Below are 27,738 nucleotides of genomic sequence, written 5' to 3' on the forward strand. Positions count from 1 at the left end.
AATGCGAGGTGCACCACTGTCTCATATAATCTTTCATCAAATTAAAGTAATAATTCGAGAAATTCAATCCTTTGCTCTCTTGGGATTGTCTGTGTTCGTACAAGGAGAATCTCAGAAATGTCCTTCGCCGTGGGAATTGCCATTCGCAAAGAGACACACAGATGGAATTATTTCGACCAATTACACCATTTCTCATTTTAATTGTAACACAGGATGATGGTAAAGGTTTTCTTTACATTGCGGAGGGTGGAGGAATTTCGAGGATTTCCGTTTAGACGAGTAATTAACGGTGCATTTTTGAATTTAAACATGGCGTCAGTTCTTTGTCTTCAATTTTGGCGTCCTTTCTACAAAAGAAATTTGAATGGAGGAGAAAGTGGCGGTGATGTGAGAAGGTGCAGAGGAATCAACAGAGAACAGAGTTGATGGGATTTTCAGGTGAACAAACACACCTGGAATCCTCTCAGGAGCAAATAAAGTCCGCTTATTTACCCTTTCGCTTAGGGTTGCTCCATTCAGGAGGATCAACCATTTTCTGTGTACTTTTGTCGAATTGAAAAGTCATGTTGGCGTAGAGCTGAAGGACTCTCCTCGCTGCTGTCCAAACAATCACCTCCTGGCAAAGAGACTGGCCCAAACGAAGCCCATTCCGGGGTTTTTGGCTCACTTTTGGACCTTTTTGGGTTGTCCACACCACACACTGGTGACCCCGCGAAGAGAATCTCTCGAGAAATTTTTATGAGGAATTGCGCAGCGCGATACTTTTATTGCTGCTCCGTGTTAAGATCGCTGTCGGGAGGCTGCTTTACAAAACACTCACTGGACACACACACGTGTTTTGTATACTAATTTCTTGTACAGCAGTGCCTTTTTTTTTCGGCTGACCATCGATACGCTTCTTTTGCCACTCTTCCATGCGCCCTCCTTCTCAACATGGGATTTTTGTATGCTGTGAGAGACTTTTTTTTTGTACTTGGGAAAGTTTCTCCGTTGCTCTGAATGACGAAGAAAGTTAACAGAAATTTATGAAAGAAGTTAAAAGTTTTTGAGAAAATTCAAAATTAAATTTATTTTCAAAAATTCAATCATTTTTATCGTCTACAGAGTTCTAGAAGAGGAAGAAAAACAAAAAAAAACTCATCATCGCCTTCGCATGGAATTCTGCTGACCATGGCTGCTGGCAAATCTCTTGGCGCGCAAGATAAAACATCCGGGCAATTAGTGACTCTCGCTAATTGATAATCGGCATCCAAACCATTTCCCACACACAAAAGCAACGCTCAAACCAAAGTGGTGTGATGGCATGGCGCAAGAATGGGAAGAAAAATAAAACCACAAAAAATCCCAGAAAACATTGCATTCCAATGCAGATCCAGGCGAAGAGCACGAAGGGGGGGGGGGTGTGAGAAAAATGCATTGAAAATCATTTAGATAAAATTTTATTTTCTTCTCTTTACATGCTTTGAAAAAAATTTTGAATTTGAAAAAAATGTCCTACTTATTAAATTCCTTTTCTTACACATCTAAGAGATTATTACTTTAAAATAAAATATTTACACAGGATGGGTCTTAAAATGTAATATTTTCTTTTTATTTTAATTCTCAAAAATATTTTTTTTCTCTTCAATTTTTCCATTAATTCAAATTTCTCTTGCTAATAAATTACAACAAATTTTCAGACGTGAAAAATATTTTCAAATAATTTTATTTTTGATTTTTTTTTAAACCTCTTCTTAAGTTTATCTTAGAAACTACTAGGTCCTATATACACATCGTACTTTTTTTTGTTCTTAAAACTTCAAAATAAAATTTTTGATTTCTCTCCGGAAGAGAAAGAAAATTTTTTTCTCAATTTTTCTTTAATATAATTTAAACTGGAAAATCAGTCTTTTAATCGTCATTTTTTTTCTACAATACCATCTAATTTAAAAAAAAAAACTACAAATTAATAAAAATTAGTACTGGGAGTTCAGCAATTAAATCAATTTTTATTTTTTTTATTTTTAATTGTAAAAGCAAGAGTCTGGGACAAGAAGGATGTGTTTTGCTCTCAGAGAAATAAAATCTCTCTAATACTGTTTCATTTTGAAAAAAAAAAAAACAAACCAAATGCTTCACTTTGCAAACATTTGATTTCTTTTTTTAGTTTTTATTTTATTTTTATAAAAAGAATAAATTAAGCGAGTTAATAATAAAAAATAATTTATCAAAAAAAAAAACAGAGAACATTTGGCTCAAGATTTCGTGTTAAAATAAAACTTACTCTCCACGCGCTGAAGCATTCTCGAGTGACTTGAGGGTTGGGGAGGAGGCTGCGGGGTTAGGCCTACAGGCACGTGTGGATGGTCTTCTGTATCCGGCAGAGTTTGCACTTGACCTCACAGCACCAGTGGAACATGCAGGCGCACCGTTCCACCACTGTGACCTCCTGCGTGCGATACCCTCGTCCGCAGCACATCAGGTCGCACCCATCAACCCCAATGGAGGTGTCGTTGCACTGCCTCCCATGCGTGCCTTGGATCCCTAACCTGGGGTTGCGTTCGCAGAAGCCAGGCGAAGGCTCCAGGTACACGAGATCCATTACTCCCGGTGGTTTGTGCTCCGGATTGTACGGTTTAAGCTGGAAGTGGTACCTACGGGGGCAAGGAAAAAGCAAGAATAATGGGCTGTTCTTTTGCATCCAGAAGCTCTGAATTTTATATTTTTATTTTTAAGGTTAAGAATTACTTTTTTTTAAAATTATTTATTTGAAAAGTTTAAAGATTTGAGAAGTCTCTTTAATTATTCCGTTAAAAGTTTCAAAAATTTCACTTCCCCTTAATTAAAAAATTCTACAAAAAATCTTTAACAGAATTCTCAAAAGAAAAACATTCTCATAAATTAAAAAATTATTTTTTATGAACTTTTGAGTTTTTCATAAACTCCAAAACCCTAAAAACATCTTTCTTTACTCAAAGGACTCCTTCACTAATAAATCCCAAAACAATCACCGTGTGCAGTTCAAGAACTTCTTTTAACACCTCCAACAGAGCCAACAATGGATTTTAAGAAACATTTTCATTTCCAACACAATATAAAAGTAATATTTTATCGCTTTTTCTGCCGATGACAGAATAATGTCTGCAAAAGAATTTCTCACATATTTCTCAAACCAAACTCCACCACGCGGGCAATTTTGTGCTGAATTTATGGCGAATAATTAATAAAATGAAAATTATCTTTTGCAAAGTGAAATTGTGTCCACGATGGGGGAAACCTGTTGGGGGGCGGTTTGAGTAATTTTCTCTCTCTCTGTGGTAATTTTAATGAAATAAAAGCATATGTCTATGCAACATAGCATAATTACTTTGCTACTACTCCAGGAGGCAAAGGCAGCAGACACATACTGTGCGAGAGAGCAAATCCAAAAAGAGTGTTTGAGAATTTATTTCTATTATATAGGTAGATTTACTGAAGAGTGCTCTATGCAAGAGGTCAATTAGTTGCTCAGTGTGAGGAAGTCTTGTCCACAATGGCTTGTTTTGTGGGAGAAGCACACAAGAGTGGCTCCACGCGAAGAACACCCACCTTTCCCACGCACAGGAGCCTTTGGCCATTTGGTGAAAAGCTTTCTACAAAGGGGGATGTGTGGGTGTTGCACGAAGACGAGTGTTGGCCGTTTCTTCTTACCTGTTGTACCGCTTCTGTTGCTGTTGCTGCTGCTGCTGGTGTCCTCGCACGTGGACGGAGTTACTGGAGATGCTGTTTGGCCCCACAGAGGTGTGGCTCACTTGGAGGGCATTGCTGGAGCTGTGAACCTTAATGGCGTTCTCATTGGCGCCGCCGTTGCTGCTGCGCAAACTATTGCTAACCATCACGCGTGATGCACCGTCAAAGCGATCCTTGAGATTATCTCCGACTACGCGGAAATTGGGAAGACGCATCCAGCACGTCTTCACCGTGCAGGATCCCGACATTCCATGGCACTTGCACTCTTTGCGCATCTCTGCTTGGACATGCTGTAAAGAGACAATTGAATTGAAGAAATTTTATTAAAAAAAATTTGTTTAAGAAGTTTTTAAAGGAGTTTATTCATTTTAAATTAGAAATGATTCTTTTTAAAGAAAACAAGCAGAGCCTGTCAAAATACGATAAATCTTGTTGAAGATGAAGAAAGAGTAAGAAATAGCCGTAGAAACTTCCCATTTTTCTCTAGGATCAGTTGTGAAAATCCAGGAAATATTTTCCAAAAAATCCAAAGAATAGCGTCACTTTTTGTGTTTTTTTAAATGTATGAACCCGTTAAAAAATCATTGATGAAACAAAAGTCAGAATGTTTCAGGTAAATTTCAACCCTTTTGAGTCTGCATGAAACATAGAAACATTGAAACATGCTCTCTTTTTAGAACGATATTTATGCTCTAGAAGCTTCCAGTAGTATTTTCTCAACCAGAAGGTCTTCTTTAGAATGTTGGAGATTCGGTCAATTTACAAATGTTGTGGGAGTCAAAACGCGGGATCTGACCTTTAGAAAATACTCTTTTATTATTTTTACGACGTTTCGGAGCTTTATTTCTCCTTCCTCAGGCCTGCAAATACATTATGGACAATTTCTTTATAACTTTCTAATTTTCTTTAACACTTTGAACTATTTTTTAAAAAATTAATTGAAAAAAATTCTAATGATTTTATATAATTCTAGTCAAGGCTTTTTTACATTTCTGTTATTGAGATTGATTCACACTTTTGGGGAAAATTTGTCTTCTTTAGACTTATTTACTTAAATTCACTTCAATTTTACCTTAGACAAACTTTTACATTATTTAAAATTAAAGAAAATAGAATGTTTCATGTTTGGGTCAACGTATGACCCAAAGAACGCAAAAGGGTTGAAGAAAACAATGGTGACGTCATTTTATACGTTTTTGGGAAAATCTTTGTCTAATTTCCTAATTGATTCAAGTGAAAATTGAATCCTGATAACTAAAATTTTAAGTTTCAGATCTCTTAAAGATTAACTTTTTTTTTAAATCAAAAAATAAAAAAGGAATTTTTTCTCAGTTTCGAGTTATTCCTTTTATCATTTATCAGAAGTAAAATATTTAGGAAAATCTCGTCTATTAATTTAATTTGTGTTAAGAAAATTTAAAAAATTAAAAAAAAATTCTCAAAAAGAAAATAAATAATTTTGAAAATCCCTTTAAAAAATTGTTTCCTTAAAATCTCATTAATTTAAATCAATTTTCTATGAGAAAATACGTTAAAATTCCAATAGAAGAAACATTGTAAAAGACAAACCCTATATCCCGGCACACGATCTTCAATTTTTCCTTCGTCCGCACCTCCCTACCCCTTGACTTGTTCCTTAAATCGCGAATATAAATTGTTTTGTTAATCGTAATTTATAATCACTGCACTGCGCATTCATCTCTGTGGCTGTTCAACAAGACCATTTGCTTAAATTTACACGCAATTCATACCGGCGATAATTTAGATGGAAAGCGATGAGATAATTCATCGTAAGAACAGCGGGTGTTTCACAGGGACGGACTACACGTTAAATTTCCCAGGGAGTCTCTTTGCATCAGGGCGCAAAAGGTATAAAAAAAATTAATAAAGTAAAGAAATAAAAGAAAAGAAAAGAAAAAGCGAGTGTCAATTAGTTCGATCTCCTTTGGTGGTTTTGTACAGAAGAAAGAATGAAAGAAAAAAACAACACGAAAGAATTATTAAATGGCAATGGATGTGGGGGAAAAAGTCTCACAAGCAAAAGTCTCCAAAACACCCCGTGCGATGATCACGCAATAAATCATTGATCAGATGGAATTCTTTCCTCTTCATTTCGTTGTGATCTCTTTCTTCTCTTGGCGTTTTATCTTTCAATATTTTTCTCTTTTTTTTTCCTTCTTTCTTTCCATCTCAGTGCGCGCACTCAAAACCTTTCACAATCGCATCCTTAATATTGTGTAGTGTGTCACTTAATTGCGTTCACTGCGTTTTAATAAATTCATAAATGATTTTATTATACTTTTATCAGCTGTCAACAATTTAATTTATGGTCGCAAAACAAGTTTGACGCTAAAAATCTTATGGAGAGCAACTTGTGTGGCATTAAAGTTTTGCACGCCAGGGAGAAGTTGCCACAGCATACGGGGAGATTGTGTTATGTTGGAGAGATCAATGCTTCTTTCGCGCAGCAGCCACTTCTTTGGGGCAAAGAGAAAAGCTGTGCGGGTGAAAGAAGGAAACTTCTTGGTTGATCGCACGATTGGTGATCCCACAGACACGAAGGCATGATGATGATCACTTAACTATTTTATTTGGTCAAATGGTTGATCATACTTTATTATTTGTATATATTACTTAATAAAAATAGATCTCTACAGAGTAAAAAAAAAGTTCGTGAAGAAAATCATGCAAAGAGATCACCCAGAGGATCGCTGAGAGATCGCAAGCTCCCAGGACGAAGACCATTCCACGCTGGGGCTCGATCGATAAAATATTTATGGGTGATAATAGTGGCGTTAAAATAGGTAGGTGCACCATTAAAATAACTGTCGGACAATATATTTATTATATACGACTTCATTAAAACTAATCCACTTTGCTAGTCCATTTTTTCTTCCCTCTCTCTCTCTTCCCGCGATCACCACACAGAATATTTTCACGAAAGATCCAACGTCGAGGAAGGAGAAAAAAAGCAGACCACACGTCAGTTATTTTTATGTGAGCATTTTCACCATTTGAATTCTAATTACGCCAGACGCGTCCGCCTTCCCATGATCTGTACGCGATCCTCTCCCCGCGTGCAGATCATTAAATTAGCCATCTTGTGGTTGAGGCACAGTGCAATCGTATAATTAGAATAACTAGTCCTTCTGTGTCATCATTTCCAACCCCGGGAGGAACAATGATCGTATCATTGGCTGTGCACAATCATTGAAGATCAATTCGCACAGTTGAAGAAGCCATTTGATCTTGCTTTTAATTGAGCAATTTCAGATAAACTTCCACATATAATATGCCCTTTCTTGGACAGAAAAAAAATCCCCATTCTGTCACTTGAGAGCGGATATTGTCGTTAAAAATAAAAACTATTGTAGGTATGGTTGAAGAAAATAAAAGATCCTAAAGACACCTTTATATGCTAATTGTAAAGAAATTATAACTCTGTTGCTAGTTAGTTGCATCAAAAGATGGCGTTGCATTAAGGGATTTTTCTTACCAATAATTATTTCAATGGAATTTTTGTACAAAATCTAATTCAAAATGATTTTTGAAAGTAAAATAAAATTACTATTAAATTAATAAATAATTATCTTTGACTTAAAAAAAAATCCCGGAAACTCGATGCTCGCTGAACAAAATTTCATTATTAAAATAAAATTATTTCTAAATTTAAAGCAAAAATGAACTTTCATGAACTATTTGTAGGCGTTTAAAATATTTTCCGAAAAAGTTTTCCGACATTTTTTTGTCAAATCAAAGATCATTATTAAGGATATTGATTTCATTTCATTCGCAAAGCTTTTCAATTGCTTAAAGTCAAATACAACGTCAAGAAAATCCTTCAAAATAGAAACAAAAAACTCCGGAAGATTATTCCGGAAAGCACAAAAATCTCGAAATTTTCAATGTTTTATTTTTCAAAAAAAAAAAGTATTCGGAATATTCTTCATGGGTTATCCAAAGAAATTCACCATTCTGCAGAAACTTGAAATGACTTCGGAAAAAAATATTGTCTTCAAAAGACATTTAACTGTTCCTGAAATTCAAATAAATTCCGAATTTTTCGGAATATGTTTAGCTTTTTGAATCAGAACCTAATAATTTTTTAAGGCTGTTACAAATTATATATAAAATTCTTATTGCTTAAGAGATATTGTACGGAAAAAAAATTCGGAAAATTATTCCGAAAAATGTTTCCAGCCGTTTGCCGATTTTTTTAATTTCCCAAATGTAAATGAATATTCAAATGTATACTTATATTCAAGCTAAAATTAAAAACGAAAAATTCCGGAAGATTATTCCGGAAAACACCAAAATTTCGAACTTTTCAAAGTTTATGTTTTCAAAAATAAACTATTAGAAATATTCTTCATGAGTTTTCCAAAGAACTTCACCTTTCTGCAGAAACTTTAAATGACTTCGAAAAAATTATTCCGGAACTTTTAATCCGGAAATTCCGGAACGATTCAAATTGAAACCCAACAATTTCCAAAGATAGGGATATATGTAAAAAATAACAAACTTACCGCTCTTCCAGCCTCATTGTTGTGCAGGTTCATCTTCTCGCGGAAATTCCTCCCCCTTTCGCCCGTATCGACAAATTCCCTTGCAAATTTGATGCCAAATCCAATGTTGTCTGAGCACCCACCCCATTCCCACACCGTCACCTTGGACTGATGGCTGTAGTCGCACGTGCAGGACTCAATTGTCCCTTCACTGCATGCCTTGGCAATTGAATGCGTCACTGCGGCACTCGTGATGGCATAGATGAAGGCCGTCTCTCGGCAACCTGCAACAAGGAGCAAAGACATGGCATGTCAGAGACCACGGGACAATGGGAAGGATATCTCTTTTGCAAATGAATGAAGAGGGAAAAAAAAAGAACATTGACAATCCCCAAAGAGCCCATGACATGAATACCCCGTGAGAGAAGATGAATGATGAACCCCATTGACGACATTCATTGTTGACACGAATTCTACTCTGACCACTTGCCACGATAAAGAAAGATCTTAATTCATTTCACATTCTCATGAATTAAACATTGTGGTGGCGGAAAAAAAACCCATTTCTTGAGTACCACGGTACCCAATTAAAACACACAAAAACTTCCATTGTCTCCCCCCCCCCCAGAGCAATTGCTATTTGCTACGCTTTACTCCCCCGCACTGAATGTAGAAAAATGGAGAGATGATAGCTTCCACCAAAAATTCTGTGCGTCATAAAATTCCAACGAAGGGCATTGATGTCTTTTGTTGAGTTGTATAGCCACAAAACACCACAAAATAGTCGCTGGAACGCCCCCAAAAAACGCCCCCGTCTTGGGCAATTTTAAGCCCTCTAATTTCAATTCATTTCACGGATAATAATTTTAAGAGAGTCTTTTCTTTTCAGGGGTGATTCCACCCCCAAAATACTGTCTAAATAGCGTGCATGATGATCGTTTTAGCAGATCTCACGGGGGTTGGAAATTTTTATTTGATTTCTTTTGCAGGAAATCCGGTAATTTTTGTACATTTGTATAGCAATTTTGAATGTTTTCTTCACCCTTATTTTGTTGTTTTATTGAGGAGAAGCACTAAGGGATGTTTTCTTGAAGAAAATTATGCATAATAAATATATATCAATGCAATAAATCAAAATGGAGACGCCTGGTAGTCACCGGGTGTCTCAATTTAATTGCAAACAAAAAGCCAAAATGCTGTAACAAATCTTCTTTTTTCCTCCACTTCCTTCTTAGACAGAAGATGAGCAAAAGAAAGCTATTTGAGGATGTGAAGAAGCAAATTGCGCTCAAATTGGCATTAAAAGCGCGCAAAAATCCACCGAATGACAATTTGTACGCGGGGAATGAGAGGCTGAATGTGGTGATGGTTTACCATCATGCAAAAAAAAGGAGCATCCTCTCATGTACACAGTATAATAAACCATTAATTCATCTCGTGGGTTTTTGCTGATCGCACCTGAACAATCTGCAGTGTGTGTATGAATTACCATTCATCAGCAATATTTCTCACAGCGATCCCCGTTTTTTATCCCTCCCTATACTAACCCTCCCTCCCTCCTCGGTGTCCATCAAACTCATTCTTGATTGCTCATCGGTTTAGCGAATTTTCACACACAATTACCTGGAATTTTTTTCTCTCAAGTCTTTTCTTCATTTTGCTGCTCCCTCCAAAGCGCGCAATTTAGCGTATTTATGTAAAATATCCGTCCCAATGGACGACGATCGCATTTCCGCGAGACAGCCGAGTGATTATTTTCGATATTTTTCGACATTTAACTTTTGCACAGAGACACTTTTTTCTCTTCTTCTTTTTCTTCATGAAAGAGAAAACAAACAAGAACGACATGCCATAATAACATTTCAATAGACTCATTGTTCAATCCCGGTGAACAACATCTTTTCTGTGTTGCTATTGCCATTCCTTCGCCTTCACATAAGTCGACATCTTTTCGTCGTTTGGCAACCACTGTCCCATACTTGAGATTCATTCAACATCATTCTCAAAGATAACCTTCAGGTGATCCTGCTGATGAAGGATATTTTTGTATTTTTTATCAGTTTAAAGACTTAATATTTTCCTTCTTCTATTAAAGAATATTAAAGAATTTCTTTTTGATTTTTTAATCAAGAAATAAAATATTGATCAATTTTTTATAAAAGCCAGTTGCTAAAAGAAAATAAATTTCTTTTTACAAAAGCTCAATGAAAATTACTTTTGTTAGAATATTGAATCGAAAGGAATTTCGTTAAAGAAATAAGTAAAAAGTTCTGCAGAAAAAGCCGTTAGAAAATTTCATTATTAAAACAAACTTAATTTTATTTAATAGGGGAACGTGGCCCAATTCGGACCGCCGCCCAATTGCGACCGCCCCTTTTTCTCGTAAATGACGAAATATTATAAAATTAGTTTCACTACATTATGAAGATATTATAGTAAGGTAATATTAGCGCCTAAAATTAATTAATTTGGTACACAACAGGACGAATTAAAAATCAAAATTCATTTTCAGCACTTGGCCGACATTTTCTGATTTTAGAAACTAAGTTGATATGAGTTTTTTTCCCACTATTATGTCTCATATTATGCCGCGTTTCTGTAGCTTAGAGGGTCTAGTTTATTACTTGATTTACAATTTTTTGAAAGATTTTAGGTATATTAAATAATTAAGTGAAAATGTTATACATGCAGAATGGTCTAATTGCGACCCCCAAAATGTTCCAATTCGGACCGTCTATTTCCACCATTCACCACGGTAAAGCTGTCGCGCGTGCGTGTAGTAGTGTAGAAGTGTCTTTCTCACACAGACCGCGCTGTGTTTTGATTTCGGGAAAATCAATATTTTTTCACGTTTATTGAAAGTTTTTTCTCAGTGAAAATGTTCCTAAAGCCAAAGGGGAGTGTAGTTAGTGTAATTTACGCATTCCTCAGAAGAATTTTCGTGGATTTTCTGCGAATTACGTCAGTGAGTGCGCAATTGTCGGTGTGTGTGAAAGTGTGTGTAGTCACCTCGAGGGCGAAATGTCAAAACAAATGTGGGGAAAATTGAAAATAAATTCTTGATTTTCCACCTTTTCCGGGTAATTCATGGTGTTTTTCCTATTTATAGTAGTGATAAAAGTGATCTACTAGTGAAAAACCCACAAATTACGGCAAAAACAGGGGGTCGCAATTGGAACACTCGGGGGGTCGCAATTAGAACACCGTGGTGAAAAAGTGCAATTTTAGCAACTTTTTTTAATTACATTATTTCTCAGAACAGGTAAGAGTTAGAATGTTTGCATCTATGGAACAAAGTTAGCCTATTAAATGACCTTTCCAATGGTACCACACTTGGGAAGATTTAATTCCTTTTTATAGGACTTTTTCCAATCCTTCTGAAACAGAATTTAGGGGGTCGCAATTGGGTCACGTTCCCCTATTCTTTTTTTAATTTATTCTAAATTTTTCATTAAAAAATCATGATAAATCTGTCTTTGGAAAATCAAGAAAAATAATTGCAGGAAAAGAAATTGAAGCAATAGGTTGGCCGTTAGAAAATTAAGGAGATTTTTTAAAAGATAATTAGAATTTAAATTCTGTCGTAAGAAGAACAAGAAATAGAATTTTTAAAGGAGATTCTAAAGAATAAATTTGCAGTTAGAAAATTAAAGAAATGAATTTCTAATTAAGAAAAAGTTGAAAGGAAATCTACAGTTAAGAAAATTAATTAGCAAAGAAAGTTTGTGATAGATTTTTAAAGAGATCTTTAAAAAAAAAAAAAGATTTGCCGTTAGAAAATGCAAAAAAATAAATTTTCTCTAAAATATTGAGATAAGGATTTTTTGTTCTAAAGTCAATCTTGAAAAGAAATCATAAGAACATTTTTAAGGAAACAATCTTAAATAAAAGAAATTACAATTTACATATTTTTTGATAGAAAATCAGGAAGAAGAAAATATTTGTCAAAAATTCGTTAAAAAATCGTGAAAAGAAAATTAAATCCGTTAAAACAAGAAAGAATTCCAACTTTTCTTAGAAGCTTAATAATATTCTTAAAATTAATAAAGAAAATAAATTACGAAGAATTAAAAATTAATAATTTTGTGAGGCGAAATTTTCAATTTCATTGAAGCCACAACTCCTGAAGCTTCTCCCCTCAAGTATTGCGACTGCTCTGTGCGACCTATTTGAGGTCATGGAGAAGGAGTTAAACTGTCGCATTAAATACAATATCCCGCGTGTTGTGTGTATTCTTCGAACCACTCCAATATTTAAGTTATTGTCTTTATCGCATGGAATATCACCGAGAGAAAGCAAATAATTCTTCGGAAGGGAAACATGGCTCAATTGTATTTCTCAGAAATTTTCTATCATTTCTTGTGCTAACACGGGATTTTTTTCCCATTCAAACTATCATCATCACGGTGTCTCTTGGTCATAAAATTGCCATGGGTGCAGGAGGAAAAAAAAAACGAGAGAGATGCGCTTGAAAAAGAAGTGTGAAGGAATTTTTGTTAAATGTGAAAAATGCTTTTCACCCATTTTTTCGGGCACCAACAGCTCCGTGAAATTAACACTCAATGCATCGTCATTAGGATTGGGGTGTAAATCATGAAAAATATGCGAAATTCCCTCAATAAAGTGGAACAAATTCCCCCTCAAGGTTGACATCCTGAAGGGAATTTATATTCTTCTAGCCCATTGAAGAGAGATTTTTTTTTTCAGGACACGAAGAAGACATCACACCGGGAGATCCCATCCATTGAGTTGCCCAGAAGCTGACAGGAGCTTCCTCATTCACCATGTGGACAATATTTGTGACTACTGGTACACATTGAATGTCTTTTTTTAACCATCTTTGCCCAAGGAAAAAAGAGAATGAAGAGTGTGAAAAAAAAAGTCATAAATGTTTAATTTTGAGGTGATCATGTGGGGCGATGAACAAGGGCAAGGGTATGCAGAATTTGTGACGAATTACCCACACAGGGTGCACTTGATGTCTTCCTCATTCATTGATCTCTGCATGGTTTCTTTGGCCAAAAAAAAAAAGACACTGAATGTATCGACTAAGCGAGAAAACTATCAATCGTAGGTTTATTTTGATTGATGATGACAAATATATACGCGAGAGGAGGCCAACAGAAGCTCTCTAAATGAAGAAACTCACCAAATCAATGGCCACCCAAAAGGGGCTCATCAATTTTACAAAAAAAAATTCTCAATGAAAGCCTTTTGAATTTTTTTCATGAATGACTTCAAGAAGATATTTTGCGAAAAAAAATGAAGAGTTTAAAAATAAAATGGAGCAATATTCCTTATTTCACACCGCAGGTTTAAACCTAATTCCTCATTCTAAGCCGAATAGCTTGAACAACTAGCGCACTCTGTTGCAATTTCAACAGTGAAATATTGCTTCAATTTAACATTTCAATATCATCATGGCACAGCATGGCATCCAAAATCACTTGCTCGTGAGCACCTGAAGATGGAAACTCATCAAGTTGCAAATATTCCGCGAGGCAGCATCGCACAAGAAAAAAGCCCATATACACCGTGTTTGGCCTCCTTAATCGACACTCTGGGTGTAAAGGAGAATGTGTGCATATAATAAAATAAGATGGAGTCGCTCGTAAGTCAATAAATAACACACTGCTTCCATGTGAATTATTGTAATTACGCGCTATTAGTCGTTTAAACTATTACTGTCAATTATTCTTTCATGCTGCTAAGATAATCGTCGTGTAATTCCATATAGCCGCGTACACGCTTTTTTACCATTCAACCTCTACTCAATAGTTTATTATTATTTCTTTTTTCTTTTTTTTTTCATTTTGCACCAGAGAGATATGGTTTCAAACCATTATTCTCTTGGAGGAAAATTTATTTTAAGCGCCAGATATTTTGAGATTAATCACATTTAAATCAATTAATAGGGGAGATCTGTCTAAATATGACTCTATTAAGACTTTTTTGCCAAGATTTTTTTTTAATATTTAATTTTCTTTTTATTTTACAAAAATTATTATTTTTTAGTCATTTGAGGAATCGATTCGTACAAATTTGTGTGAAAATTAATAACAAAAAATAAAAACAAAAAGATTTTCATAAATATCGATAGTTCTGTAACAACCTGAAAAGGACATTATGCAGCTTTCGTGTAAGAAAAATTAATTAATTTCTGTTTATCTTAAGAATTTCTTATTTTTTTAATAAATAATTTTTTTTAACAAATATCTTTAGTTCTTTCATTTCAACTGAAAATAGGGTTAGCACCTCACATTAAATTCTGACCCGGAGATTTTACCTACCCCCTCTTAAATTTTTAAATGTCCGTAATACTAAAAAGTACGTCGATCTCTCGGAAAAATGATTTTTTTTGTATTAAATTTTTTTTTTATTTAAAAAATATCGGTTTTTGTTTGCAAGTTTTTAGCATAAGGGATCGACTTGAATTTTTTAAGCCAGGCCTAAGTTTAGGTTTTAGTTTTTTAATATCGAGGTCATGCTTGGGTAGTGCTAAGTGCATTCTAGACCTAGCCTGTTTCTAACTTTTAAAACTAAGAAAGCTCTATCTTAAACATTTGTAAGGTAAATTGTATAAGACCTCAAAAAAAGTAAGTTTGACTTAAAAACTTAAGCCTAACTTAAGAAACAAAGTTAAACCGTTTATTAAGCCAGGCTTACTTGTTAAGCCGAACCTTAGTTCCTTTAGGTCAGACTTTTAAGCCGAATTTGGCCTCAGTTCAGCCTAAGATCTAACCTTGAAACCTTAAAAGCCTGACCTTAAAAAAAACTTATAGTCTACAACAAAAGCTTTGCTTAAAAATCTTAGGACTAGGACTGTCCTCTTAAAGACTGATCTTTTTTTTAAAAAAAACTGTAGTTTAACTGAAAGAAGTTTATTCTGGTTTAGAAAAACTCAGGTCTGACTTTAGACGATTTTCTTTTAGCTAAAGAATCGAAACTTTCTAGATTACAAAGGTTATTCAATCTCGGATTTTTTAGTTTTCTGATACTGTTTAATAAAAAGAACTTTAACGAATTTTCTAATTTATTGGTTCCATAGAAAATACATAAAACCTATAGAAATAATTTAAATTTTTCAAAAAAAAATCAATTTTTCAAAAAAAAATCAATTTTTCTTTCTGAAAGATCAACTTTAAATTTTTTTAAAATTCTTTTCAACAAAAACTTGGCAATAAAGCCATCTAAGCTACTATAAAATAAACTTCTAAACAACCTAATCCCACCCTTTAGGAATTTTTCACAGCATCGGTGTATAAATTGCAATTAAATGGAATTTTCCTTGGCAAAAGGCGCCTCGCTCCTAAATCAATCACGCATTGTGTGCGGTTGCAACAAAAACCGCCTCCGGGGGAGAGTGATGAAAAGATCACCTTCTTCGTGGTGGTGTAGAGGTACATTAAGAGAGCTCATGCGGAATTATATACGATCAATTTATCCCACAGAGTGGAGGTCTTATTGAAATTTTGGTTTAGGAGTTCACATTTTATAGATTTGCGGAAGTTGTGGTGCGCAATTGAAAAGAAACTTGGAAGACATCGCGCCAATTCCTCAAGAGAAACTCGATAAGATTCCGCAATTGTTAAAAGGCACATGGGGGCTTTCTTTAGTCATTCTAAACAGCAATCATTATCGTGTTTTCCGTCGCCGCACGTATGGGAGGGGGTTATGGGAGAGGAGAAGAAAATCCATTAAAGGAAGATCGAGCGCAGCGACAAGATGCGCGATCACTTGGAAGAAATATTCAATCAATACGGAAGGAATTCATGGGTAAGCATTATACGGGAGAAATCTCTCGTCTATTGGTCTTGTAAATTGAATCTGTGCAACTATCTCAAAGGGAAATCACACATTCGAGCTACGAATGCAGGAGATATGTATTTTTTTTTTTTCGAAAAAAGCAACGACCCTCCTGCCAGCACCCCATTTTAGCAATTAATCCCTCAACTGTGCGATCACTTCCGATATGAATCTTCTCTGTGCATCAGATGGGACAATTGCTCTGGATTTTAACCATCTGATAGCAGACTATATGTCCTCATTGCATAATAGTAGAGTTTGAGTGAATAATAAACATCTGTCAACGACATTGAACAATGGGACGATGGAATATTTCTCTTTGGCAGTCATTAATATGGGATCAAGAGAGGCAGGGATTACAAATCCCCACAAACATGCCTCTTTGAGGACTTTTTTTCTTTATTTATTTCTTTTGTGAATTTTGTCACAAGAAAAACACCCCAAGAATTTCTCAAAGAAACCTTAAAATATACTTTGAAAAACCCACTTGAGGATAACTCGAGGAGGAGACACCTCTCTCCTTGGGCCAAGAGTGGTAGTTTTTTTCTGCTCATCTTATTCATCCCTGAGTGATGTGTCAATAGTGGATGTCCTTTGGAAAAACAATCCTTTCCCTAAATCACCCGAAACCGTGTGTTGTGTTTATTTGTGTAGCAATCAACCGAGGTCCTGTATGCCCGCTCAATTCCCCGTGTATACAGAAAGGTTTATTTAAATTCATCTCCCTCTTCATTACTTGTGACAATATTTAGTATGACGGAGAGGCAAACACAGGGTGAAAATGACTGTGTGAGTTTCAAAAAAAATCATCGTCCATTGAGGACTCTGTTAAAAGAGAGAGAAAAAATGCCTCAAGACAAGCTGAGAGTTTTTGCATTAATTGAGATTCTTGTGGGAGCACTGAAATTGTGTTGGAAACTGATTTATTAGCAAATATCAAAGAATTACTTAAATATGAATTAGATTTTTCTTGTTTTTCACAGGAAATAGTTTCTCTTGGAGGTTTTTTCTCAGTGTCAAATGAAGAACATTTTTATGATTATTTAAGTTTCCTAACCTATTTGAATTTCTAACGTCAAGCTTTTTATATCCTTCTACCTACAAGAAACGTTTTTATGTAAATTTCTCACAGCAAATAATTTTATAAGTTTGTCCAATATTTACACGGAATTCTAACCTAAGATATTCACATAAATTCAGTACAATTTTGATTTTCTGTCTCATTGATCCCCATTGAATGTAATGCTAAAAATGTTAGGTTAGAAATCCAGAAAAACATTGAAAAAACCAATAAATTTTAACAGGAAAAGATTTTTGATCTAATTTTTTTAATATAGAACGTCGCTATTAAACAGCCTAAAATTGATTCTTTTTTAAATTCCTAACGATATAAACGTTCTTATTAGAAATTCTAACGACAAGCGGAAAAGTCTTTTTTTTCCACTCTCTAACCGATAAGTTTTCTGTCAGATTTTCTTAACACTTCTATTTCTAATGAAATTCAAAAATTTCTATGATAAAAAAATGAAAAATCTAAAACATTTTCAGCCCGAAATCTTATTTTTTTTTCCGCCACACAATTACAATAGCTGTGATTTTTAAACAAATCATCTTTTAAATGCAAAAAGATACAATAAAAACCATATGTGTGGATTCAAGGGTGGTTTAGAATGCTAATGATGGATAAAATAGCCCTCTCCATGGGTGTGATGGTTTAACAAAAAAAAGATGGAACAATTCTGTCGCGTGCTACTCGCAATAATCTCTTTTGTTAAACAAAAAAAAAGCCTCATGCGCAAACAATCGTGTTCACCGATGTTCCTTCCAACCACCTTTCTGCGCGTTGTCCTCTCATAATTATGCAAATGGCCATGTCACACACATTTTGCAATTCACCCCAAAATAACCTACTTCACCACATGTTTATTGGCAATGCAGAGAGTATGGACACCACGATGCGCTTTGGTGCAGAATGTTCGGCAATGGGGTTGAGAAACCGCGCGAGAATGCAAGAAATTCACACCACAGGCGGAGGAATAGCAATTAGGCAGACGAAATTCCTTACCACGATCCACAATCTTCCCGAACAGATTCTTCCCACGGAGGAAGTTTCGTGTTGAGCAATTCCACCGTCGATGTCGAAACTGATGCTGGCACTCGGCTATGGCCATATTTGCACCACGTACAAGGGCCCCAAGGACCCCTGGGTTCTCCCTCACGAGCCGCCTCTGCTTTCTGCGTAGCGTTGAGTGAATTGCGGGGTCCATGTAGAGAATTTTGGAGTTGAGGGGTGATAGATTGTTGGGTTCACCTACTTTCGCAATGCCCCTGAAAAGAAAAATTTCGAAAAGATTTTTTTTTAAATTGTTGTTTTTTAATTCGACAGTTGCATTGGGACACCCTGTGGAAATTAACACGTTTTATGCTACCTAAAGAGTCTTATTAATTTTTTTTCTTTTAAAAGAAACCTTGAAAAATGAATTTTTAATATTCAGGCTGGTGGGAAAAGCGTGAAAATTACTTGTGAAAAATATTTTTGAGAGTGTGGATAATCGCGATTTAGAAGAAAATTAATAAAACTCATAAATACTTTTTAAAAGATTAATTTCTCATAAGAAATCTAACATTGGGTGAAATTCACTAGTCACACAGTCTTAAGACAATTTAAGAAAACTAAAGAGAGTCTTAAGATTTTCATAAGCTTAAGAAAACTTGAGAATGTTTTAAGATTTTCTTAAGAAAACTCAAGAAAGTCTTAAGATTTTTTTTAAAGAAAATTAGATAGATAGATTTTATTGCTAAAGATTCATGCCTATGGAATAAAATTCCACTTTAAGATTTAAGTTTAAAGATTTTCTTAAGAAAACTTAAAAAATACTTAAGATTCACTTAAGAAAGTCTTAAGATTTTTTAAAAAAAAAGTTTTAAATTTTTCTAGAGAAAATTTAAAAAAGTCTTTGGTGCCAACATTAAGAGTTTTTAAATTTTTTTAAAGAAAACTGAAGATTTCTTAAGTCTGTCTGACTTGTGAATTTCACCCATTAAATGCTCTGTAATGTAATTAATCATTTTAGATTTTTTCTCAATTATTTCTTTAATCCAGACATTTTTTCAGCAATTTCTTCATAATTTTCTTGCAACAGACACATCTTCAAGTGATCACACGGATAATCCTCCAAAATAAACCTCAAAGTGTTCAAAAAATAAATAAAAAAGAAAAAACATTCCATTGAGTGGGAAAAATTAATTTTCTCATCACCTGGATGGCAAAAGAGGCAAAAGAAACAGCACAAGAGTGAGCTAAGGAAAAAAAAATGTGGGAGATGTTTGTGGGGCAAAAAAAATGGGCGATGGATCGATGTCACTTTGGCTCTGAGATCAACCCTAATCCCTTAAGAGATTTTCGCTGTTGAAACCGGGCAAATTGGGTTCGTTGCTTCTTTTTTTTCTTGTTTGCTTCTTCCCGAGTCTTTCTCCTCTTGCCCGCACTTCTCAATGGGATTTCTCAATTTTTCTTCCTCTCCATTGAGATATCAAATGAAAAATGACGTGCCTCGGTGCGCGGAGGGAGCCGCGCGCAAGAGGTGATCTCTTAGTGTCGATCGACATCATTAATTAAATAATTGCCCTCCACAAATTTGTGGGTGTTGTTGTTGTTTCTCTCTCTCTTTTTTCTACCTTCTTCCTCACCATGCGTACCTTCCATCATCTTCATCCTCTCTTTTGCTCACTCTTGAAAAGGGGGATTTTGTATCTAATAGAGAAATTATTTAAATTCCACCGAGATATTGGAAGGATGAGTAATTCATTTGTGCTGTGTGTTGATGGAGGTTTGTGGAGCTCTTTTGAAAGAATTTTCTATATGGCAAGAGCGAATGAATTTGAAGCAGTCATCGACTTATGTGAGGCACATTATATATACTGTTTGAACTGAAGGTGGCGATAAGGCAACAATTGAAACCTCTTTGTGGATCATCCATCCACATTTTCACGTGAGATCGTCCAAATCGATTAAACTAAGACATGATAGACAGCTTGACAAAAAGATCCCATGAAGAGCGATCACTCCATCATTTTGTATATACAAAAATCTCCTCTCTTCTCATCATATCGACAAATTACCACCTCATCGGAGTAATTGCCAAAGTTAATTTCCCGCCAAAACTATTTTTTTTTCCATCAACCATCATTGCTCCACACCTTTGAGCAAAAGAGCATTTTCAGTGAAAAATACCTGAAAATTGAATCACGCAGAAATTCCCAAGATTGCTGATCACGAAGGCAGTGACACATTCGCATCATATTGCTGGATGATCATTTCTTGTCATGATGCCATGGAATATGTTGTGTGTGATCGCGTAACATCAGGCCACGCATCTGCCATACTAATAAGATTGCTCTTATGGTATAAAAGGCGCACCACACAGCATAAAACGCGCGCCCTCCGCGTCCTCTTTGCTAATCTCTCACGTGCATTTGCCAGTGTCTTCACTTTTTATTTATATGACCCCCTTCACCACATCTCACTGACTGATCTCGATGCATGAGACAATTTTGGTAAATTAAATTGACATTTATATTTGCCTCAATCCCCAGCATGGGTGGGAACACTACCTCCATGTCCCTTTTTTGTGCCTTTTTTCTCTCCAGATTCTAAATTATGATAAAAAGAGAAACCAAGGCTTTGCATTATGCTTCAAAATTTCAGTGAAAAATTCAAAATCATTTTTTTCATTTTAAAAGAAATTAAAGTTTTATTTATATTTGTTTAATTATGCTTGCAATGAGAATTTAAAGAGATAATGGAAGGATTTGAAATCATAGAACAGAAAATCTGTTTTTAGGCCTTTTCAAAATTTCAATGAAATATTGAAAATATATTTATATATTCTTTTCAAATTTTATCCAATTTTCAAAATTAGAGATAATAAAGTTATTGAAATAACTTAATCAATTTTTTAAATAAATTTGACGAAACATCGTTAGAAAAAGGCTCTTAGCTCTTTCAAAATTTCAATGAAGAATTCAAATTGTATTTTATTGTTTTCAAAAGAAATTTAAGTTTTTTTTTATTTCCTTAGTTTTGCTTACAATGAAAATTTAAAGAGATAAAAAATTATAAAAGAGAAAAAAATGATTTTAGGCTTTTTCAGAATTTCAATGAAATTTTGGAAATATATTTTTATTTCTTTCAAACTCTATCCAATTTTCAAATTTTTTTTTTTTTATTTTAATTAAGTTTATAATTTTTTTTAGAGACAAAGATATTTAAATATCTTAATCGATTATTTAAAATTTAACGAAAATTTGAAGAAACGTGTTAGAATAAAAGCCCTTAGCTGCTTCAAAATTTCAATAAAAATTCAAATTGTGTTTTATTCGTCGCAAAAGAAATTTTCTTTAAAAATTTAATATTCAATTTAAAATTTTAGGAGAGAGAGAAATGAACTGGAAAATCAAATAATTATGGGCTTTTTATTTTAATGAAATAATGGGCCTAATTCAGTGACCAAGAAACCCTTGAAATCTTTGAATTTTGTACTGAAATTTCAAGATATCAAGCGAATTTCACGGGTTTCTTGGTCGCTGAATAAGGCCCAATGATAATACTTTTTATTAATTAATTAATTTTTTCTAATTAATAATATTTCCAAAGTATTCTTCAAAATTCCTTTCTAGAAAACTTCTTATAAGACAATGAAGTATTGTGGAAGTTTCATGTATATTTATTTCCTTAATATAGTTAGATAAACGGAAATTTTTAAAGATTTTTCTTTTAAAAAAACGTACAATAGAAATCCTTTAGTGATTTTAAGGAGCTTTTTACTCTTTTTTATTGTGTCGAAAGCTCTGGTAAAGTTTGTGATTTCTTTGTATTCATATACGAACTTTACACTCCCAAAGAAATAGTAAATTCTTCCCCATAGTCCCCATATGATCTACGCATAAAGTCCTTGTAATAGAAAAAAAACTTTGAATAAATTTTAAATTAAATCTTTCTACTTTTTTCCTTCAATAATCTTTCCATGCTCTTTGTCAATTTTCTCTCACTCTTCTTGTGTTCATTGGTGTGCACGAGGAAAATCAATACATATTGTGAGGACATTGAGGAAGAAAAACAGTGCAAAAATAAATATTCAAGGAGACAATGTACGCGATCTCACTCCTTTGCGCCCATTCGTCGTGAGAAGATGCCAAAAACGACTGCCCGCGGTGTCAAGTGCAATCGTGGAGATGCCCTCAAGACGTCTGGCACCAGGTTGTATTGCGTTGATTACCTTTTAGAGGAGCAGAGAAGCGCCATGACATCTCTTCTGCACCGGAGCTTCTTAACCAGGTTTCTGTTCTTTTTTTTTTGTTTTGCTTAATCTGACCCTGCTCATGGTGTCTTTACCCCCTTTCCCCACCACCAACTGCTGGGCAGAGATTTGATAATTGATATTCCGCGGGGTGTGCATGGATACATGATCGCAATTCGGTTTCTTATGGGCAAAGCAACATCCTCGCACCATGTTGCCCACCGCGAGTGTGCGCGAGAAAAAGACCTTAATGCGCCGCACTTCAATGCAATTACAAATTATAATGTTTATTTGTTGCGAGAGCGCGATTCGGCTGCCTATATAGCAATTGTGCGTGAAATTGGCCGCTCACGAGCCAATTTGCAGCCGTGCACAACAGCACAAAATTTCCAATTCATATCGCCTCCATGTCTCTTTCGGCCTATCGCGCTCTTCCTCCTATATACCAATAAATTGCCAATGATGATGAGGAATTGTCGGGTCGTTTCTCTTTTTTATAATTCCTTTTTTACCCAACAATATAAACACACGCGGGAGAGCCTAATTTAATTGGCATTGTATCTAATTATCATTTAAAAAGCTCCCATATATGTATGCGTGTGGATTTTCTCTCACCCGGCGGCGCATAGGGAAGAGAAAAAGAATGTTGTCACCATCGTCGAGGTGCTAATAACATTTAATTTTTTGTGGACAAATTTGGCGTTTCGATGGACAGTTGGATGCTGTGTTGTTGGTCACATTATTTCCATTGCAAATCCCCCCTCAGAGCGCATCTCCGACCCAACAACACGCATAAATTCCTCAGAAGCCAAATGTGTTAGATAAATATAAGATGCGCGAAGAACCTTCTCAAGCGCCACACATTTTTGCCTCTAACGTCAACATCTCTTCTTATTTGCCCAACAATCATCATTCGGAGCTTTTTTTGGGCAGCCCTCTGAATGATTCTTTTGCCGTTTTTTTTTTTCAATCGAATAATAAAACATAAAATTGTCACCCACAATTCCACGCAGTATGAGAAGCTCAGCGTGGAAGCACGTAGAGATGATATTAATGATCACGTTAGTGGGTGTTTAACATTCATTTGCACGGAATACAAATCAATTTGTTGCCTCAATAGATTTCCCTTTTGTTGCACTCAAAGCGATCTTACCCAAGTGGTGGGGGCCTTTTTGACGTCCACAACATGTAAATGAGGGCAATGGGACTCAATTCTTTACCCAAAATCTCTTTGTTGTGTCAACAATTCAATGAAGTCTCTGCAGGTCAAGGAATATTGACTATTTCGAGATCTTCTTGCAACTTTTCGGATCATTTTGCTGAGAATTATTTAAAAAATCAACTTCCTGCAACGGATAATTATTTTAAATAATAAAACACTGAAGTTTTAAACAAAAACTGCTAGAAAATTAGCAGAAAATCAAAAAAAAAGTTTTAATTTAACTAGAAAAAATCAGGAAAGTTTGTTTAATGTTTTTAATTAATTTTCTTTTAATTAATAAAATTTATATTTTTTTAAATAATTTTTAAACTGCAATAATTTATAAATTTTCTCTGCGTGTCAGGGAATATTGACTATTTGAAGATCTTCTTGCAAGCTTTTAGATCATTTTGCTAAGAATTTTTTTGAAAAAATACTTCCTTCTAACGGTTGAAATATTTTAAAAATTACTATACTGAAGTAACAATAAAAAACTGCTAGAATATTTTCAAGAATTAAGAAAATAAGGTTTTGACTGAATTAGGAGAAATTAAGGAAAGATTGTTCAATGTTTATAAATAATTTTCTTTCAATATTATTTAAGTTGATAAATTTTAAACTGCAATAATTTGATAATTATCTTTCTTTTATTGAAATTTAATTGCCACCTAGAAGATCAATTTTTAATTAAATTTTCTAATTTTACAACAATGAAACCCAGCCACTGAAGAAGGCCCGGATAGGGGTTGAAAGCTTTGGGAAGTACGTCTTTCATTTGGACGAGAATCTCTACCCCTGGCGACGACCGGAAACCCAAAGAAAACAATTAACTTTTTGTGCAAACCAGAATATTCTAGCAGTTTTAATTCTGTTAGGATTTAACCTCGAACTGCTAGAACTGCTAAAATTTCTTTTTGTTGTTAAGAATATATATAAGCCTATAAATTTGAGAGTTTAAATTAATCTCAACATCTTAGGAGTTTTCGACCAAAACTACAAGAAAATTTATGAGAATTTATTACCTTTTTAAAAATAATTATTGAGTCAATTAAGTTCTACTAAATACCGTCTTCAGGCAATTTCACAATATTTCTCAACAACAATTAAGCTTTTCTCACCTATTTATTTCTGATTTTCATCTCTCAATGAAAATGCAATTACTTTGCAAAAATTCTCATAGAATTTCTGAGAAATTCATCAAACTGAATGGCAAATAATTTTATGCAAAGTAGTTCAAACTAAACCACCACACACACATCAAATTAACGTCATGCAATGATTTTGCGAGATGTCTTAATTAGTTCCCGATTGCTATTTAGAAGAAGTGTTTTAACTCAGGTATGTTCAGAAATCTTTTCAAATCTTTAACTACAAAGCTACAAAATTGTCTAGCTAGAAACTTTAGAAAAGTCAATTTTTAAGGGAAATTCGGGAAATTCTTAAGATTTCGCGTAGGAATTTCTAAAATTCTTTTTTTTTTAAGAATTTTTTTTGAATTTTATGAGTGTTCTAAACGTTCTAAATGCAGAACAATGGAAAAATTTGGATTAAGAAAAAATTAATGCGGTAAACAATCAAGCAGAGTCATGTAATGGATCCACCTCTACTCCGGAATATTATGGTGTTTGATTTCATATTAACCCAAAATTCCACGGAATCTCCATTCAATCTTCTCCGCGCGCGCGAGGGGAACCCAAAATCATCGTTCTAGACACACAGAGCACAATATATATTGAAGGAGAATTTCTGAATGGGAAAAACGAAGAGCTAAAAGCCAAAGTGGAGATAACACTTTTTAATGGCTTAATTAGCTACAACAGCATTTGACTTCTTCGCTTTTGGTTTCTTGAGGTTTTTTTTGTTTTATTTTTTTAGCTTCTTTGCCCACATGAGACGAGAGAGAATCCCATGCGCGAGATTGAGCATTTAATTGCACTACATTACCCCCCTTCTTTTGAGGGCGCGAGTGAGAATTAATCTCAAATGACTTTTTGATTCTAAAATGATCAATCATCGTAAAAGAGCATTAATGTTTCTTTTTTACTTTTTTGTATATATGGGGGGTGGGAGGATTATGAGGGGGATGAGGGACTTACCACCACATGGAACCTCGACCGCGTCCTGGCTTATGCTTACTCTCAACTTCCGAACTTGTGCAGATTGCCAAAAGGTAGATAAAAACTAAAACTGATAAATCCATTTTTTTAAACTTCCTTTTTGCACCTTTAACCGATTTTCTTTTTTCCGTGCGTTGGCAACGAATTTTTTTTTGTCTTTCACCTCCCACACGTTGGAGTTGCGAACAATTAAAGATTTTTTTAAACACTTTTTGGGTGGACAAATGATGAGTCAATGTGAATTTGGTTGCGCGTTATCGCAACATGAGTGTCACACTAAAGGATGTTTGAACAATGTGGGTTCGCCACAGCATTTTCCTTCGCACAAATCTATTATTATTTCTTTTTCAAAGTAAAGACAAAAAAATTACCATAAAAAAGATCATCACACCCTATTAGTCACTTTTCTTTTCTTTTTCTTATTTTTCTTACATCAACACCACTGTTCCGCCTTCCGGGCACAATGTTCCTGCTGGGCACTGGGGCTGCAGTTTTGCCAAAGGGTGGCCCATTGATTCTCACATAGAGGGGTTTTCCACACAAACACACACACACGCGCACGCAGGTGAATTACAGTGAAGTCCCGAATTAAATGTACTTAAGGATGCCCCCACTTGACGTTGCTTTAACAACGGATTTTCTTGCAGTTGCGCGTCGCACGGCCTAAGACGTACTGTGACGATCGTGTGATTTGCCTTGGTCTGTGACTCCGGAGACCATCTCTCCAGCGCACACGGTTGGAAAAAAAACCAAACACACCGCACACACGTGAAAAAAAAAGACAAGATTTTCGTAGAAGAAGACACGCTTGGACACAATAGATCGCGTAGGTTCCGTACGGAAAGAGCAATTTATGAATTTTTGATTTTTTCTTTTCTTTTCTTAGCATAAAAGAAAAACTCCCCGAAGATAACACGCTATCCCACTCTTACGCCGAGGAAGCGGTAGATCTATCCTATCCCGTGCCTTGGTGCTGACTGTCTGTGCCTCACCTGGGTGGATTGCACTCAACGCGGTCTCTCTAAGCACGGAAGGAGGATGCCGATGGAAGCAACAAAAAACCGCCGCAGCAAAAACACCCGTATATGCTTATGCTCCGGAGGTCCAAAAGGGGGTGGAGTCACAAAAGCTCACAACACTCTCCATCTCGTTCTCGCATGTAGGGCGCAGCACCACCCCATTTACGGGGCACAATTTAAAGGGTCTTCTCACCTGTGTGGTCGACAAGGTTCGCATGGGGGCACACACGGTATCATCTTCACATCCGCACACACACCTGAGAGTGGCCCCTCGGGGGCAGACACGCCCCCTTCTCGGGCTCATCCAACAACACCGAGCTTCACCCGAGCGAGACGGCAAGAGGCTGCGGCAACAAAAACACATGTGAATGAAGTGGCGATGTGTAAACACGAGACTCTCGGTGATCAAACAACGTCGTGCAGACACAAAATGAATACATACCTATATATGTATATACAATGGAGATGGGGCATGAGCAAGAAAATTGTCGAACCGTGAGAATCGAGAGCGCATTCCAGGCAATCCCAATTGGGAGAGGAGCTCCATTTAACAGCCCATCGGAAGCAATTCACCGGGCAGGATAAAATATCGCCACAGATCATCTTCAAGTGCTATGTTAGAAAGTCAAAAGAAACTCTCCAGGAAGAGTCAATTTGTACAAAAAGTGTTTAAAATGCACACGCTGGCTGCTGCTAAACTCAAAACATCACATTTAAAGTGGATGCAGATTCACTTTTCTTCTTTTTTTCTTCGTGATAAATTGAGTGCAGCCTCTTTCAATGTGAGATATTTTCAGTTGCTCGAGAAGATACTTTTCCCCCTTGAAAGGGAGATAAAATATTAACATTTCGTGAAGATGGAAAATGAGAAATGAGGGGAAAATGAGCTGAGAAAAATAATTGATTTTATTGGAATTTATAGATTTTAATTCTAATGCGGGAATTGCAAAGCGAATAAATCGCATTATGCGAAACATCACTGTGATTTTTCTTTTCTTTAATTTGCTTGTTAAAGTAATTTATTGAATGAAAGAATTTTTATATGTTCTGAATTATTCTAGTAAATTAATTAAAAGATATGTG

At 35.2% G+C, this 27,738-nt stretch overlaps 1 protein-coding gene across 1 annotated transcript; it reads right to left on the reverse strand.

Annotated features, from left to right (window-relative positions):
• Positions 1-1,422: 1,422 nt before the first annotated feature.
• LOC129788592 (protein wingless) lies at positions 1,423-26,081 on the reverse strand. The gene is made up of 6 exons (XM_055824792.1): positions 26,069-26,081; positions 25,616-25,978; positions 18,085-18,347; positions 8,235-8,497; positions 3,670-3,998; positions 1,423-2,633 (listed from the first exon to the last, which is right to left on the reverse strand). The coding sequence occupies exons 2-6, from the start codon at positions 25,717-25,719 to the stop codon at positions 2,327-2,329; spliced, it is 1,266 nt and encodes a 421-aa protein (XP_055680767.1). The 5' UTR covers positions 25,720-25,978; positions 26,069-26,081; the 3' UTR covers positions 1,423-2,326.
• Positions 26,082-27,738: the final 1,657 nt, after the last annotated feature.

The sequence above is a fragment of the Lutzomyia longipalpis genome, chromosome 2, assembly GCF_024334085.1.
Source record: "Lutzomyia longipalpis isolate SR_M1_2022 chromosome 2, ASM2433408v1".
Lineage (NCBI taxonomy): Eukaryota > Metazoa > Arthropoda > Insecta > Diptera > Psychodidae > Lutzomyia > Lutzomyia longipalpis.